General features: G+C 44.6%; 1 protein-coding gene across 6 annotated transcripts in view; it reads left to right on the top strand.

The window, feature by feature from the left end:
* The window catches only part of CRBN (cereblon), a 103,415-nt gene that overhangs the window by 63,734 nt on the left and 20,932 nt on the right, over positions 1-18,749 (top strand). For 2 of the 6 annotated variants that reach the window (XM_079934811.1, XM_079934813.1), the window contains exons 2-3: positions 13,388-13,511; positions 18,555-18,667. In XM_079934811.1, coding sequence (XP_079790937.1) covers positions 13,388-13,511; positions 18,555-18,667 — 237 coding nt within the window. Of the gene's footprint in view, positions 1-370; positions 389-10,576; positions 10,642-13,387; positions 13,512-14,772; positions 15,020-18,554; positions 18,668-18,749 lie in introns of those variants that run through there. The other 4 variants (XM_079934814.1, XM_079934812.1, XM_079934816.1 and 1 more) reach the window with 4 other exon arrangements.

The raw sequence follows: 18,749 nt of genomic DNA, 5'->3' as shown, positions 1-18,749 counted from the left end.
AAAAGAATTTGATCTTTCAGTGAGCACCATGTAGTTTATAATCATGCTTTCAAAATTCATTTTTCTACACTCAATATATCTGTTTGGATGCCTTTTTTATGCAAGGTACTGTATTAGAGTGGTGAGAATAGTAATGAGACATTCCAGGCCGAAGTCCCCCAGCAACCATTCAAGAGACATTTACTGAGCACTTACTTGAGGCAGACAGGGCAGTCAATCTTGGAGATTTGAAACCAAGTAAAACTCTGCTCTGAAGGAGTGTTCTCTTAGTACACGATATCTGGCACCACAAGCAATGGTTAGAGCAACTTTGTTTTGTCTTCTAGATCTTCAGGGGATTCCAAGAACCCCAAGATAGAGATGACTCTCTAAAGCAAGCTAAAGCATGGTAAGGGAGAAGCTGGTAATTTTTCAAACTAAATACCCAGTAAAGATGGGAAACTTCAGGTTGTAAATATTTCAATCTTTTACTGAAGTAGAGCCCACTTCCCAAATCAAAAGGCATGGCTCAAGAAATAGAACATTACCAACACAGAAACCCCTGTGTTTTCCTCCCCATCCATACGCCTCACATCAGCCCCAAGGGTGGCAACTATCCTGACTTCCAACACCAAATATTTTTTTTCAGTTTTTGAACTTATATCGATGGAATCACATTACATTTTTTGTTTTCTGTCTTCTTTTGCTCAACAATAGTTTTGCTAGAATTATTCTTGTTCTATATAGCTATAGTTCGTCCAATTTCTGTTACTGTATAGTATCACCCTATATAAATAGACTTCAATTTCTTTATCCATTCTGTGTTTGGAGGATATTTGTGTTACTTCCAGATGGGATTTGTCCCCGAAAATATTTCTATGAACGTTCTTGTACATGCGTCTCTACCGGGGACATCCCTGCGATGTAATAGCTGGGTCACACGTGTGAGCATTTTGTAAGCGCTTCCAAAACGTTTGCCAGAGTGGCTGCAACCAATTTATACTCCTGCCTGTCATGTTGGAGAGTTCCCATTGTTCCACATCCTCATGAAGGTTTGGTATTCTTAGTATATTTAATAGTAATCAGTCTCGTAGGTCCCCTAGAGTTTTAATTTGCATTTTCCTAAATTACTAAGAAAGTCAAACGAGTTCTCATGTTTGTTGGGCGTTCGGATATCGTCTTTGGGAAAGTACATGTTCAAATGTTTTGCTCATTTTTCTTCTGGACTTTTTACAAAAGAATTGTACAAGTTCTTTGATAAGTTGGATTATATTCAAAGTAAGAAGTTCTGGGCTTCCCTGGTGGCGCAGTTGTTGAGAGTCCGCCTGCCGATGCAGGGGATCCGGGTTCGTGTCCCGGTCTGGGAAGATCCCACATGCCGCAGAGCAGCTGGGCCCGTGCTCCGCAACGGGAGAGGCCACAACAGTGAGAGGCCCGCATATCGCAAAAAAAAAAAAAAAAAAAAAAGTTCTTTTCATCAAAAGACACCACAAGAGTGCTTCCGTCAGGGTCCAGTCAGGAGACATAAACCACCCCCGGTTGCTTGCAAGGAGAGAGTTTAATACAAGAATTATTAGCTAGATACAAAACTGCCATCTCTGTAACGGAATATCAGACCGAAAGAAAACACCAAGGTCTCGCGGAGGTAGCAACTGCCAGAAAGAGGTGCCCCGACCTGCCTCCCAGGACCGGGGGAGCACAGGGAAATGTTGACACTATTAAACTCAGAAACCCTGAGAAGGGGCTCCCGCCCAGCCTGCTGAGCAGGAATTTGGGTCTCTGAGGAAGAGGCACAGCCACCTGGTGCTGGGTCTCTGAGACGGGACGCAAGAGTGCTGGAAAAGCTCCAAACTGGATTTGATTGCTGCTCTGGGAGCAAAGTCACACTGTTGCAATGAAGTGCTTGGTGCCTTGGGAACAAGAAGCAGGCAGGAAGGCTCGGTGCCCAACTGCTCCAGCCTCGCAGTATCCCGCTAGCGCCCCCTACCGGCGGCTGTCCAAGCCGAGCCTGGTGGGCCATGTCGGGCCCCATCACCGCAAATAGAGAAGAAGGGGGTCGGAGCTGAGAGACAGAGAGCTTAATACTTATCATGAGAGCACGAAGGCAAAGAGTGGGGAACAACAACGGGCTTGAATCTAGGCTTGAGATGTGTAGCAGTTCAAAATAGCTAACCTTTAGTAGTTAAAATAGCTAAGCTAAGCACGTGTTTGCCGTGTACCCGCTTGCGGTAAAGCTTCACCACATCATCACACCTCATCTCACATCAGCCCATTAGGATGAGCACTCTCACTATTCCTACTGAAACGATGAGAAAATAAAGGCAAGAGAGTTTAAGTAACCTGCCCAAGGTCATCCAGCCAGGAGGTGCCAGGGAGAACAGATAACAATTCGGATCAATCTAACTCATTTTTATCTTCATGCTCCAATCCAAAAATAGAGGCTTTACTGTAAAACTGTACAGGATTGTGGTAAATGAGACAGGAAAATTCATAACAGGTCTCCTGACTCCAGGGAACTGTTACAGTCATCAGTATTTTCTGGTCATATTAGCTCATAAAAATATGGCAGGTGACATCAATATCTTTCCTTCTTTACCTTTTTTTGAAGTCCTTATCTTCTTTTAGCTGGTCTTTCAGGCATCCTTGTCACTGTGGTGAAAAATACCACAGATTCTACGCATGTGCTTGAAGCTACTTTTACTGACTGTCGCTTTGATTTCTGTACTTTGTTCTCGCAGATGGTAACTGTCTTTGGGTGAGAACAGTCCTTTGCCTTTTCTACAATCGAAACCTAGACCCACGCTGCTCCCAAAGCCATAACCAATAGGAAAACTGTCCGGTTTGTTCCCTTCCTATACACAATTGTCTGAATGCAGTTGAAGCACCTATAGACACAGCCACTGCACTTTCCTCGTTGTGGACGCTGCGTCCACATGCTGAGATTTGGAGAAACTGTGAGAGCTCGCTTGTTCATTTATTGTCCGGCTGAAGTGTAGGGTGAGCTAAAAATCTGACTTCCTTTAAAAGCTGAATCTGTGCGGCGCTCTTGTGGAATTAGTTGGGGGAGCCAAGTCTCACTGGGCAGCCTCTGGCTCTCAGACGTCTCCTCGCCCTCCCCTCCCCACGCCGTCAGATTCTCCACCTGGCAGCCAAATGCTAATTGCCAAACCTGATGGCGTGACTCCCTGCTCTGGGGAAGGGGAAAATTCTTAGTGTGGTCCTCAGGGTGTGCTCTCCCTGCAGCCTCACCTCAGCCACCTTCACCTTCACGCCCTGTCCTCCAGCCCGCCGGGTCCCTCCTGCCTCAGGGCTTTTACGTATGTTCTTCCCGCTATGCCGTCCCCTACCCCACAGACACCGTGTCCCCCCCCCTCCCCCGTAGTTGGCCCTTGCGCACGCTTCAGGGATCACTTCCCAAGGACGGGGTTTGGGGCTTCCCTCCCCAGACAGGCCAGCTCCTCCCGTGAGAGGCTCACAGCTCCCTGGAGTTTTCTGTTCCAGCATTCATCATTTGTGACATGTGCTTGCATGTCTAAAAAATCCAAGTCTGTTGTGGTTTTCCCACCAGAATGTAGCTTCTCGGGGAGGATGCAGTTGCTGGTTTTGTTCACCATCGTGTGTCCTCAACACCTAAGAGTTCACTGGAACATGGGCATCGTTGAAAAAAGATGTCATGAAGGGGTAATTGACCTCCATGAGCACAGCTGGTGGGGGGCAGTGAGCAACCTCTTTATCCTAGATCTGCTCGGAATTTTCCTCTCCACAAAGGCCATTGCAAAGCAATATTGTCGTGTCAGCTGCTTTCATTTGTTTTTATCTGTCTGGGTAGGCTCGAGCTTGAGGCACCCTCTGTCACAGCAACACACACAGGTTGTGGGGGGCACTGCATGGGCGGTCTGATCGGGAGGTTCTCAGGCGGGGCCCAGGGATCTGCATTTAACAAGCACCCCAGGCTTACCTTGAACACACTGGCCCAGCCACACAAGGCTCCATCCCCACCCCAAACCAACCTGCCCTCAGAAATCTTGTCTCCATTTCAGGACCTCTGTATCTTCACCATTCTGCCCTGCATTAGTTTCCTTTCACCACTGTAATAAAGTGCCACAAACTCGGTGCCTCAAAGGACACAAATTTATCGTCTTATTGTTCTGGAGGTCAGAGGTCCAAAATCAGTCTCAGCGAGCTGAAATCAAGGTGTTGGCTGTGCGTCTCCTGGAGGCCCTGGGGAGGCTCTGTTTCCTCGCCTTTTCCAGCTTCTAGAGGCCGCTGAGTTCATTGGCTCGTGGTCCCTCCTCACCGCACCTCTGCTTCTGCATCACATCTCCTTCTCTGACTCTGACCCTCCTGCATCCTTCTTATCTAGTGATGATACTGAGCCACCCCAACAGTCTACGGTAATTTTCCATCTCAAGATTCTTAGTTTCACACATCTGCAAAGTCCCTTTTGCCGCATAAGGTAACATAGTCACAGGTTCCAGGGCTTGGGTTGCGGAGCTCTTTGGAGGATCATTATTGCACCCAGCATATGCCGCAACCCTCCCCCCAACATCCTTCCTTTGCTCCTGTTTCTAAGGGCTGCATGTCCCTCATATTTGCCAGGGCTTCCACCACACCCGCCTCCCTCCTGCTCTGCCCCTTGTCCCACAGGGTGTGTCCCACCTGTGGTCAGACCATGCCTCTCGTGGTCTTCAACTAGAGTAACTAAGTTCTTTTTGGAGACAAACTGGTGTGAATTTGAATTACCAGCTCTGCTGCTTCCATGCTGTGTAGGCTTAATAACCAAACCTAACCTCTCTGGTTCCCTTCTAGTGGGCTTAAAAATGCCTACATTTGGGGCTATTGGGAGAATTAACTGAAATAATGGATGGAAGCTCTCTCCCAGGGCTTGGCAGGTAGAAAGCGTTCAGCTAAGGTAGATTATTACAATCATTATCTTCCATGTGTTTCCCCTTTCTTTTGTCCTAACTTGGGGCCTGGAGGCCTATACTACCTTTTTTTATTGACGTATATTTGATTTACAGTGTTGTGTTAGCTTCACGTGTGCAGCAAAGTGATTCAGTTATACATATATATATATATGTGTGTGTGTGTGTGTGTGTGTATATATATACACCCTTTTTCAAATTCTTTTCCCTTATAGGTCATTACAGCATATTGAGTAGAGTTCCCTGTGCTATACAGTAGGTCCTTGTTGGTTATCTATTTTATATACAGTAGTGTGTATATGTTAATCCCAGACTCCTAATTTATTCCTCTGCCCCTCTCCCCTTTGGTAATCAGAAGTTTGTTTTCTATGTCTGTGGGTCCATTTCTGTTTTGTCAGTTAGTTCATTTGATTCATTTTTTTTTAGATTCTACATATAAATGCTATCATGTGGTATTTGTCTTTCTCTGTGTGACTTAACTTCACTTAGTATAATAATCTCTAGGTCCGTCCATGTTGCTGCAAGTGGCATTGGGTTCTCTCTGTAAGCCATCCCTCTAACAGCACATACTATGACAGGATAGACAGAGGCTGGACTTTTCTGTCTGTCACGTTCTTTTTCAAGTTGAATTTGGTCCAACAATCGTTTATCAACCCCATCCCAGCACTGGGCTATTCACGGAGCATACAGAGATGAGTGAGGCATGGTCTCTGTCCTCAGCAGACACTCCACAGATAATGGGACAGATAAAAATAAAATTTCATAATAAAGTGGCAAATGCCATAGTTGCTTGGAGCGATCAGGAAAGATTTTTGGATGAAGGGACCCTTGAGCTGAGTGAGGTGGGAAATACTTTTTCAGGAAAAGGCTTATGGCTTTTCAAATTCATTGATTACATCTCTGCCCAAGGCATTGGGCCAAACCATCATCAGCAAGATTTACACTTGACTATTTCAGAATAACAAGAGCTTCACCACTCTGTTCTTTTAAGCCCAAGCCTGGCACAGTGAGAGCTTGTGCTGAGGGCCTGGCTAATCCCAGGATGCTCTGCTTTTCCAGGGGCAGGCCTGACATATATTTAAAGCAGAACAGCCACTTTGCTTGATTGGAATATGGTGGCTGCCCACGCATCTTAGCCACCACAGAGAGACTCCTGCTGAGAGTACAATAGCCATGTGATAAAGCACAAAAGACATCAAGCTGGACTGTAAATCACTGGCTCTCTGACTTCTTAGCTCTTGACTTATTACAGCAGTGCAAAAGCCCTACCTCTGTCCATCCTATGTGTTCTGGCTTTCTAGAACAAAAGAACTCCAAGATGGCTAGATGATGGAGTGAACACAGTAACAATCACATCTCTGAAAATGCTTCAGTCAGCCAACATAATGATCAATCAGCAAGGGCAAATCCCCAAATAATTTCTCAATTACATCAATTCATGAAACAATGAGAGCAACAGTCCAGGACCAAGACCGACTGAGACAGCACAGACGCAGTCCATGTAATCCAGAACCCTTCCAGAAAGTGCTGGGAACCCCTTCACCTCATGCTTCCACGTTCTCATGCTGCCATACTTGCCGTACTGCCAAAGCATTGGGTGGTTTCCAGACTTCTTGATAGAACAGAAAATGAAAGTCTTTAGCAAAGTCTAATAATACCCCAATTTTAGTTTATGAAAACCAAGTTTTAGTTACCCTTATTTTTAAACTTCATCAATAAATAGTCCTCCTTGTGCATCAAAATGAAAATCTCTATGTGCTTGTGTCTACTGTCTCCAAAGAAAAGACTTTCATCCTGGGATGCATTTACCATCCAGCCAGGAAAACCCCTGCAGCCTGCAGTGGAGTCAAGGCCACACCTAATTTTACTAGTCTAGAGAAACCTACATGCATTCTTCATCTTCCCGCCCCATGGACTTGCTTCTCCATGTCATCTGTCTTGGGGGAAGCTGAGGGGTGTCCAAAGAAGCAAGAATAGTGCTCCATATCTATAGTTAAAGGACAAATCTGGAGGTAGATCTAGGCAGTGGAGAGGTGAGGACCAAGCGGATAGGATAAAGGTTAAGGAACACACTGTGAGCTAAGATCTGAGTTCACCAAGTCATAGAAAATGAAAGCTGATTGGGACCTAGAAGATTATTCAGCCTGAACCTCCCACTTCAATGGGAGAAAGTGACTTGTGATCATAAAAAATAGGGATGATAGCACCTGCCTCTCAAGATTGCTGTAGATTCAATGAAAGGATAGCATGCGTATCAATTTTGGATCAGAGTAACCATTTAACATGTGTTTTTGCTGGTCTGCAAGTAGCAGAACCAGAACTAAGTCTTCTAACTTAGAGGAGGTGCTCTGTCAGGCTGCCAGGAGGCCCAAGCACACAGGAAGCTCATAATAAAACAAGGCCAATCTCAAGAGCATGATGCTGGGCCCAAGACTTGGTCCACTCAGGTGGATTTTATATGTTTCTGTTTGGATAGCAATGAACCTCGAGGCCAGTGTATGACTCCATCTAGTAAAGTAATTCTTTATACACTACTGTCCCACGGCAGGAAGTTCTTCTAGATAGCACTTGTCACATTGTGGCCTGTGCTCTCACTTATGTGTGTCTTATTTCAACTACTATTGTGATCCCTTTGGGAAAAAAAAATACACCTTTTAATTTTTTTTAAATTATGACAGTACTTACAGTTATGTTTACTCATAAATTATTGTAATGATGACATCTTGGAAAACTAGAAAGGTTTTAGAAGCCAGTGGGAGGAGGGAGGAATCCCAGTACCCAGAGGCAACCACTATGTCAGAATATTTCTTTATTTTGGTTGTGTATTATTTTGTTTGTCCATTTCGTTCCATATATTATCAGTCAGGAATTTCAGTAAAAAAAAGAAACTGATGCTGACTCATTCAAGCAGAGAAACAATTTGTAAGGAAGAGATCAAATGACTCAGAATATATTGGACATTGACTTGGTTTCCACCTTGCATGTTTTAAATAATGCTGTTTCGAACATCTTTGTGTGTAAATTTTTGTCTGCTCTGTGAATTATTTCCATGGGATAAATTTCTAGATGTAAGGGCTGAAGGTGAATCCTTTTACATAATAAGATCCCTCTTCTTGGGTCCTTCGTTTTTATTAAGCTCTCAGATGGCTAACATTAAGTCTGTAAGTAATTTTTATGAAGGAAATTGAGCGAGTGATACATCCCTTCAGTGCTTGCCGATCTAACATGCTTACACTATAAGGCCTACCGACTGCTGGTTGCTGTAGCCACGTGCAGCGGTCTGATGTCATCACTGAAATGTGGACAACTGAAGGAGAAGCTTCTTCGTGTTGTCAGTGCCGAGTCCAGTGGTTTCATAAGAGTGGTGAGGACCCTCTCCTCTTAGAAGGTCCCTGAACTCCTTATAGAAATGCGTCTGCTCCTTCCAGCAACCGTCATGGTTTACATACAGTGTCTTTTGACAAAAAAAAGCAACGTATAATGTGGCCGCTGCTCTGGGTACTTTGTTAGGTTGTTTATATGCTGCTTCCCCCGCCCCTCACCTTCACACTACAACCCAGCCTAGGGCAGAGACTACATTTCAGTCATCTTTTTTCTCTAACTAACTCATTATCCTCATTTTCCCAGTAGGATGTAAGCTCCCCGAGGACAGGCACTCCTGTGTGTTTTCTTGCGCTGTCAGTTTCCCTGGTTCCTGTAACATCACCTCGCACACAGCCACTCCTGTGTGTTTCCCCGCGCTGTCAGTTTCCCTGGTTCCTGTAACATCACCTCGCACACAGCACACAAGCAGTGAACATGCTTATTAATCTGAGTTGAAGAAGAGCCAAGTAATTCAGAGTCTGGAGCCTTAGAACGATTTTTGTCTCTGAACACGTCCAGGTTCTGTTCTCAGCTCTGGAGCTGGCTTACACATCATCTAAGCCTTTTTCTGTCTACTTGGTTTTCCAGTTAGTTTCTCTACCGAACACATTATTAGACTGTTTTATCCAACTTTCTATTTTTCTTTCATTGAAAGCCACATTTCTCATGCATCCATTAATAACTTCACATGACATACCTTTCCCAGTTAACACCAAGGATCTAAATTTTTCTGCCTCTTCTTGACGTGAAAGGTAAACTAAAGTCAGTGGTAGGTAAGAATGCATTTACTAGAATTTGGGGACCCAAATCCTCTTCACGCCATTGGAATCATATTTATTCAGACCCTAATCGGAGCGGTTTTTCCTTTCTCTCTTCTCATCTCCCTCTTGAGTTGCTTGACTTTTCATATAGCGCAGATGTTATGAGCTAGTTTATTCTCATTACGTCTGCACTGGTCATCGTGCTGGTCTCTCATTTTTGAGCTAGTAGCTTATGGAGTTACTCAATTCCTGGCCTTGGGTCACATCACAGCGTTTTAGAACTGTCCATGGATTGTCGAACCATGGTGCCCCTTAAGTGTAGAAGTGTGATGAGAGCTAAAAGCATCGACCTCAAGCGTTCCACTTTCATTTGTTTATTTATTTATTTATGCATCCGTGTAAATTTTATCTGGGCAAAGTATTCTGAAACATATATGGGTATATATCTGAATATATGTGTGTATATGTGTATATATGTTTGTACACATATGTACATTCATGTATGCATACACACACCCACAGACACACAGGAAAAACTCTGAGTTGGTTCCACCCTGTGGCAGATGTTACTGGTGCAACCAAAGTACAGAGTATTTTGAAGTCAGGCTTGGATTCACTTCAGCCAGTGCAATATGCGTGGAGGGGACAGGTGTCACCAGCAGGCGGGAACATTTAGGAGGCAGTGCTGAATTCTTCAGGCCTTTTTGTATACCATGGCAACCTGTGATTATAGACGTATATACCTATAAAGAGATGGCACAAGGCTGAAGAAGCAGACTAGACTGGGGATCCGTCTCAGAGAATCACCAAACCCAGAACAGACCTGATTTGGGAGAAAAAAAGAAAAAGAAAAACTTGTGTTAATCCACTGAGATTTTGTTCTAATTGCAAAACTTCACACATCCTGGCCATTGTAAACCGTTACATGCAAGACTAAGACTAAAAGGCCAGCGGGGGGGAGACACTGAAATGACCCAGCCAAGACCACAGCTGGAAACAAGGTAGTGACTAGAACCCAGGACTCTGCGCTCCTTGCTTTGCGTTCATCTCCCTGTGATACTCTGGATGCCGTTAACTGCAGTGGAAACAGCACGTGGCGTCAGGAAAAGCTCCTGGATGAGTCATGAAAACAGTATACAAGTTCAAAACCATAAATTGCCCAACACTTCACTGCCTTGCACAATCTTCCCTCTTTTACCTGTCTGGTCAGAGATGGATGGGATGGCAGGAAGTCTCAGTAAATTGCAGCATTAAGTATCATCACAAATAATCATTTTTGCAAATAATCCAACCCGCTTGGACTTGAATAGGCTCTGGTGTATCTGAAAATATTACCGTAGCAGTCAAAGATGTATATAAAGGTATTTTTTCGAATCCCAAATGATTCACCACATTACTGAAATATGAAAGTGAGCAGTTAATAAAATTGTCAGCATTTTGAAGGGGCCATGAAATATCCTTCTACATCTGGTTTTCTGCCTGCTCTCTCCCCTCCAGGGCTGCATAAACAGCCAAGATCCGTCTTTCATTCCCTTTTAACTCTGGGATTTACAGGATAATAGATGCCAAAATGTACATCCTGTGACAATGGCTTCCAGACCCAGCGCTTGAAGGTGAGAAGTAAAGAAGAGATGCATTGCCCCGATAGAATATTACTTTTCCTGATATTCAGGTTGCCCGCCCCCCCCCCCAATTAAAAAGATCTCTCCACTTGGGCAAGTTTTGAAAACTAGCTATGGTTTCTGGAAATTAGGAACATGAGACTTAACAGGATTTTAATTCCAAAGATTTTTCTCTTAAGTTAGTCACAGCACTACTTCATGAAAATGTTGCAGAGCTACAAAGAATTGAAGATCCCTAACTCCAACCCTTTCTTGTCAAGGAGTGCTAAACATGACTTGGAATCCTCCACAGTGGTGGTTGAAGACTGCATAGACCCGGCACTGTGCTCCAAGCTCCTCAGGAGCATATAATTCATTGTCCAAACTGGCACACTTTGGAGAGGGGAATGGGGCAGTGGGTGCTCTGGTCCACTAGACACACACCACGGCTGCCGTGGACCAGTTAGGGTTGGTGTCACTCTCCCTATACGTGCCCATACGACAGGTGGCAAACACAATGCCGAGCGGATCCAGGCAGGGCCACCCCATCTAAAAGGGCAGCTGCCAGTTTCTTCAAGGCAATTGTTCCCACACATGAATCTAAACGACAGTTGCCAAATGTTCCCATTTTCAAAAGGAAATCAATATTTGTATGTGTATCCTTCAATGTCTAAATGTTGTCAGTTCATTCAAAAACTCAAAATACCACAAAGACCAAACACTTCCTTCGAATTCTCTCTTGGGGGTCACCAGTTTTTGACCTCTGTCTTAAGAGTGGTAGACAGAAGTGTCACACTGGAAGACTGGGAAAGGGCTCTGGGGACGAGGTAAAGCTGTCACTTACATGTGCTTTTGCACACAAAGGTAAAGAGTCAGAAGATTTACAGAGTTCCAAAATTAATGAATTAATCCCTTCATTTAAAAATGATAATATTATAACTACAAGTAAACCTAGCTTTGATTTTTCTGAAGTTCATGATTTCCTTTGAAAGCTCTTTTTGGCTGTTTGGACTGGCTTGGCTGCTTTTATTGGGCAAACCAATATGGAGCTTAATCTTCATCCCTGCAGGAGTGAGGAGGAACGAAATCTCTTCCTTTAATCATGAAGGAAAAACTTTCCGTTCTCGCTGTTCCCCATGGCTGCCAAGCCGACTTTCTCTGTGTTACATCAGCCAGAAGAACTGTGTCTCCTGGCTGCCACGAACTGCAAAAAATCACAGGGAAGGGGAGTGGGCTGTGACGGGCTTAGAGCAAATGTGACTCTGGGGGGCTGGGCACACCGTTGCCCCAAACAAAATGAGGGTTCTTGGCCAGGAAGAAGAGCGGAATTGGTGTCGGGTCAATCAGCAATGTCTCCCATAACTGTGCAATTCATTCATTCCTTCATTCTATAAACATTTTTTTGAGCATTTATTAAGTGACAGGCCCTTGGGACACAGGAGTAGACACAAGGGGCATAGATCTCTGACTTCCCCCACTGAGTTTACATTCTTGGAGTGGGGAGGATATTTTTAAAAAGTAAGCTTCACAGTATTTTAGAAGGTGATCAGTGCTCTGAAAGAAAATAAAACAGAGAAGGAGGATAGAGGGTGATGAGACTGGGGTGGGGTTGCAGTTAGATATTGGGTAATCTGGGAAAGACTCCCTAAGGGGGGACATTTCATCAAAGACCTGGAAGATGTAAGGCAGCAAATCACACGCCCACACGGGGGCAGAACATTCCAGACAAAGGGAATAGCCAGTGCAAAGGCCCGGAGGTGGGAGCAGCCCCTGCCTGGTTGTGTAACAGAGGGGCCAGAGCAGTGGGAGAGCCTGGACGGTAGTGAAGGGAGGTCAGAGCAGGATGTGGAGGCCACTGGGAGGAGGTGGCTTACAGTGAGGTAGGGAGGGAAGGAGGGGCTCTGAGCGGGGTGGTCACGTGGTCTGACTCTGGCTCCTTTGTTGAGAATGAGCTGTGGGCACCAAAGGTGGAAGCCAGAACACCATCACTGAAGCTCTTGCAGTAATCCAGGCAAGAGATCATTGGCTGCTTAGACCAAGGCGGTAGTTTTCTTTAACACATTAAAAATCTATTTGCAGATAATACAAAAGCCAGAAGGGAGCCCAAAATGTCTCTTCCCAGTATGTGTATCCCTTGCTGCTAACATAGTGTAGAAGCCAGAAATTAAAAGTGCAGTGGGGCTTTTTTGATTCGCATTTTCTCTCATCTAATATCAGCCTTAATTATATCCTATTAAAGTTAATTCTCGAACTATAAGACAAAGATCTATGAAATTATAAGTTTCCTTTCCCACTGGTTTGCAGAGCTCCTTATCAATGAATACATTTCATACGAACAAGAAGCAATGTAAGCCACTCAGTGTGATGCCTTATTTCAGGATAAAGTTACCCAATTAAAATTAAATGGTGAATGATCATGTTTTCCTTTCTGGTTTTAATAACCAGGGCTTAATCCAAGAAACCTGCTTGCTGAGATGTTTTTGTTCAGTGATCATTTGTTGTTACCCCTATTGAAAGACAAAGCTATGGAAGACTGGGTAGACTCCAGCGAAGGGGGGAGGGTAATGAAATGAAGGCGGGAGCAGATGGTGAATGTGAATGGAGGCGAGGAAAAGGAGGTGAATGGGGAGTGAAAGGTACACAGATGGTAGCATCAGTGACCCTGGGGCTGAGCACAAAGGAAGAAAGAGGAGCGAGTGCTTTTCCAGCCACATCTGCTGACCCCGCCAGGCTCACAGCTGTCCTTTCTTGCCCACAGAGTTCTTGGTTGACCCGGGGTGCAGGGCACAGTGCTGGTACCACCTCTGGAGAGGACCCGGGAAGGTCAGAGCTTCCTTGTTTAGGGGCCAGATGTTTGCTATGTAAAGAAACTTCTGCTGCAGGTAAGCACAGTTCTTTGCAATTCTATAAACCATAGTAAGACTGCTAATGTGTATATATATATATATATATATATATATATATATATGTGTACTTGCTATCACCATTCTCTCTGTCTCTCTCTGTCTGTCTCTCTCTCTCTCTCACACACACACACACACACACACACACACACACACACACACAGCCCAACCTTTCTCTCATTGTTCTCTCTCCCTCTCCTGCATTCTTTCTCTCATCCTTCACCTGTCTATAGTGACCATCTTAATTCTACTAACCCATCACAATAATGTATCCTATGTAATTGTTATTAACCTATAATCTGTAATTGTTATATATAACCATAAAAGGCAATGCTATCATTAATACTGCAGCCATTGTTAATTAGAACAAATCTGAGATGCTGTTTGACCCATTCTCATTTTGCAAATGGGTAAACTGAGGCCACAAATGACTTGACCAAGGCCCGAGAGTGTGTTCAGGGGCAGAAGGCCGAGTGACTCTGAATGGATTCATCAGCCTCTCTCCCGAGGTTTTCTTTCGGCTTTTAACTTTTCAGTGAGCAAACTTTTGGAACAAACATATTTTAAAATACCGCATTCACTATTGTTTTCTTCAGAGCAGTCCTCTCACCCCTCTCCTCCCCACCATGTTTAGGTGTTTTATGGCATATACGGAGTTGTCAGTTTCCTCCTTCGCTGAAAAGATGACTTGAAAAGATACTAAGGAAACTTTTCTCCATCCTCCAAAACAGGAACCTTACCAGTCAACAGAATTATGTATCTTTTTGCATTCTGCAGTATTTTTTCTTTTTTGGCCATATAATGACTCATTTTTGTTAAAGTAATAATGAGTAAGCTGTTTTATATTCTGACAATCTCACTTGCCAATCATAGGCCTTTTTGTATTCTGTGTTATCATCATTTCTGGTATTTGTTTCTGACCAATACATGTTAATTATATATGTAAACTACTTAAGACTGTTGAAAAGAAAATCAGCTACAACCCAACCGGCCTTGGAATAATTGATGCATTGGCCCAGTCTCCATGTATACGGTTTTTATTTTAAAAATTGGAGCTAATGCTGTATAATTGGGTTTCTATTTGCTCCCCGGCCCCCTCGTTAAGAGCGAGGTGGAGACTAAAGAATCTGAGCCTGTTTCTCCACGTGTAAAATGTCGTGCCAGGGGCGGGAACAGGCGACGGCTCTCACCGAGCGAGGTGGGCACCAAGTCACCAAGAGCAGCGGACACAGCACTCGGCCCCCGTGGCGACGGCCCTCTCGCCCGCTGCGCCTTTCCGGGCGGGCCGGCGCGCGATCCGCACCGCGGGCGCCGCCAGAGGGCGCTGTGGCCCCGGGCGCGACGGCGGCGGCGCGGCGAGGACCCTCCCCCGGCGGCTCGGCCGCCGCCCTGTCCCAAGCTCCTCTGCGGGTAAACAGACATGGCCGGCGAGGGAGATCCGCAGGACGCTGGGAACAACATGGGCAATCACTTGCCGCTTCTGCCCGGTAACCGTCCAGGGCCGGTCCCTGGCGGCGGGAGGGGGAGAGGCCCGAGCCGTGAGGGGCACGGCGGGGCCGGCGAGGCGGGCGGGCGCTGTGGAGCTGGCGGGGCCGCGCCGGAAGCGGCCGCGCATCGGGCCGCCGGCCAGGGACCCAGTAGCGGCGCTTCTCCCAGCGGCTGGGTCCCCCGGGCTGGGGACGAGGGTTTGGGAGGCGGGGAGGGCGTTCTCCCCCAAAAGGCAGGGATCCCATGCTGTCCATCCTCCGTGTGTCCAGAACTTGGCTCCCAGGAAATGGTCTGAAACTGGGTCAGGGGAAGAGAGGGGGACTGGGACAGAGCTCAGCAGCCCAGACTTTTCCTCGACTTCTTCCCTTTGATAAGGGTGACAGCTACCATGCATTAACTGTTTACCACGTCACGGGCCCTGCCATAAGCGCTTTGCATGCGTTTCTCCGTTTAATCCTCTCCACATTTCTTTTCTAATCCTGATCTGGTGGGTGAGAAATGGATTGGCAGATTAGTGTGTGACTTGCCCAAGGTCACACAGTTGCAGGGCCAGGACTCCTATCCGAGTCTATCTGTCTGCATAGGTGGTGTTTCTCAACCACTTCACAGCCAAGACAGTATTTGGTCTGTTCTTAGGCACATAGTTCAAACACATGGTAGAACAAGCTTAATTAGAGATACTTAGGACTGTGATGTTAAACTCAGTTTTCTCTCTCTTTTATGTTTTATGAAAATTTATACTTTGGACTTATGTTGGAATACTGGGTACAAAAAAACCTGGAATGATTGTACAGTTTTATCGTGGAATGCTCTAGACAGGAGATGCTTTCCAAGAGGTGTATCAGCCAAATGGAGACTATTAGCTGAGTCCCTTCACTGTGTGTCAGGAAGTATGTTAGGTGTCCTGGAGATGAAAAGAGGTATGATACACAGTCTGATACCTGAGGAGGTTTATCATCTATATGAGGCTCCTGAAAATATAACTAGCAGAAGGCCGTTGATTTAGGCCAGTTAAGCAAATGCTCTTACCCTCCATCAGAGGGAGGGGTTGTTCAGGGCCGAAACGGATTGGGGGAAAGCCCTGTGGGGTGTCCTGGAGACATCCAAAAGCCTATAACTTAGGATAGGCTTGCAGAAGATAAGGCCTGGAAGCTTGGGTCGGAGTGTTGGGAATCTTGCATCTCTTGACAGTGAGACTGGGGGTTTCTTCCGTGGGTTGTAAAGAAACAGTTGTGGGTTTCAGATCTAAGAGAAGCTGTACTTGGAGGACTAATTTGCCCACTGGGAGTGGCGTGGGTTGGAACAGGAAGAGACTAGAAGGCATGCCCTCCATATAGGAGGGGCCTTTTCCAGAGAAATAAATCAGGATCAGACTCAGTGGTCGATCCAGAAGCAACCTAGCTGAATTGGACTTGACTGAAGAGCTGAGCTGTTTTTTCAGAGGCATCAGCCCCGCTCTGTCTGTGCCAAAGCCAGTGTGTCAGGGAAGATGCTGATGCTCTGTTGGCATCCGCATGCTGCTCCTGCATGAGATGAGTCACCACACTTCACCCTGGAAGCTCTCAACAGTCAGTGTGTTTTGTCAAAAAAAATCGGGTGCAAAAGGGCTCAGAGAGATTGTCAATACGATAATCATGCTTTTGCAAATCACACATGAGTTTTATTTGTAGAAACATTGGATTGTCCATATATTCCATGTAGAATGAATTGTTTTGAAGAGTAATCCACTTTAAATGCTAAGGAACTAGCTTAATATTTAAGATTCGAAGAATCTGTCCCAACCAAACAAAACATTAATAGATAAACAGCCAAGTGGGGGAAGTGGGTTTCTGCCCTGTACATTAGAAAGACTACTTTGTGTAAGGAAATCATTTAGAGACGGAAGTTGGAGCAGTTAAAATGTAAATTTTAAAATTATGAATTCTAGCCTTTAAGCTAAAATTTGACCTTTTAAACTCTGTGTAATAGAGCAATAAAGTGTCAGAATGCTTAGTGAAAGCCATGCTGTCAGAATTGTGAATGCAAGGAAGCAGATTCAGAATATTTTTGTCATCGGTTTAGATTTTTCTTTGTTATCTCTCGGTCTCTTAATGAAATTCCTTTGTGCTTAGGAAAATTTTGTATGAAGTGTTCAACCACTGCACATTTGAATTTAAATTGAAATAATTATGTTGTTCTCTTTGACAAAGCCTTATGTATCTAAGGAATTTATAAGAATTGATAGAGAGTCCAAGGCATTTGCCATGTTGAAAAACATTTATATTTTCTTGTCAGGGACCTAGCTGGAGGTGGTTTGATTTAAATAATGATATGCACAAAGGAAAATAATTATTTTGTAAAGACATTTTATCCACTTAGAAGTTTATTTGGGGGCTTGCTTGCTTTCTTCCTTCCTTCTTTCCTTCCTTCCTCTCTTTTTCCCCTCCTTCCTTCCTTCTCTCCCTCCCTCTCTCCTTCCTTCTTTCCTTACTTCCCTCCTGTCTTCAGAAACTCTTTAAAGTTAAACGTTTGAAAGAACTTTAGAGATTGTTCTTGTTCATGCTTGTCATTTTTCAAATGAGGGAACTAAGGTTTAATCAGGTGGGATGAATTGTCTGAAGTGTCAAAATTAGTTCCTAGCAAGGGAGAAGAGGTAAACCTCCTCTGCAGAAGAATTTCAAATCATTTATGCGGGTATGTCCCCCTTCAAGGAGGTGGAACATAATCCCTGCTTCTTAGATGTGAGTTGTCCCCAGTGATTTGCTTACAAAGAGTACAATGTGGAAAGGAGGGGGAAAGTAGCTTTCCAGTGGAGAAATCCGACTAACACTGCCTCATCCAGGTGAGCACGGTCAGCTTCAGTAGGTATAGGTGACATCGATAGTGTGCACCCTTGATAGGACATGATGAAAATGGCTCTGCACCTTCCTAGGCTTCTTCCCCAAAACACAAATCCTAATTGAGGGACATTCTACAAAAATGCCTGACCAGTAGTCCTCAAAACTGTCAAAGCCATCAGAAACAAGGAAAGTCTGAGAGACCAGCCCAGCCCAGAGGAAGCTAAGGAGACATGACAGCTAAATGTAATGTGGTGTTCTGGATGTGGTCCTGGAACAGAAAACGGATATTAGATAAAAACTAAGGAACTCCAGATAAAATGTGTTTAGTTAACGGTAATGTGCCAATGCTGATTCCTTAGTTATGACAGACGTACCGCACTAATACAAGACATTAGCTATCAGGAAATGGATGTGAGGTATACAGGAACTCTATTATCTTTGCAACTTTTCTGAAAGTCTTAAACTCTTCTAAAATTAAACATTGACTTAAAAAAAGTAGTTGGTGGCAGAGCCCAGCCTAGACCCCAGCCCTGCAGCTGCCTCTTCACAGTACTGTTCAGATTCCCAAGTGTGTGTGGTGTTTACAAGAACCTCTCTTTTCATGGGCCCAGAATCCTCATGAAGGAATTATGTATTTGAAAGGGAACATAGCTTTTACATGTTCATGCCTCTGTTTTTTGTTTGTTTTTTTCCTTATAATATTGTACTTTTACAGCAGAGGATGAGGAAGAAGATGAAATTGAAATGGAAGTTGAAGACCAGGATAGCAAAGAACCCAAGAGACCAAACATCATAAATTTTGACACTAGTCTTCCGACATCACATACAGTATGTAATTTTGTAACAGATCTAGTATGATAAATACGTGCATTTAACTGTAGATGGAAGTTCTTGAAAACGAATGACTGCT

This window comes from Stenella coeruleoalba (assembly GCF_951394435.1).
Source record: "Stenella coeruleoalba genome assembly, chromosome: 10".
Classification (NCBI taxonomy): domain Eukaryota; kingdom Metazoa; phylum Chordata; class Mammalia; order Artiodactyla; family Delphinidae; genus Stenella; species Stenella coeruleoalba.
Note: the sequence above shows the minus strand (reverse complement) of the source record. Positions and strands in the feature narration are given on the sequence as shown.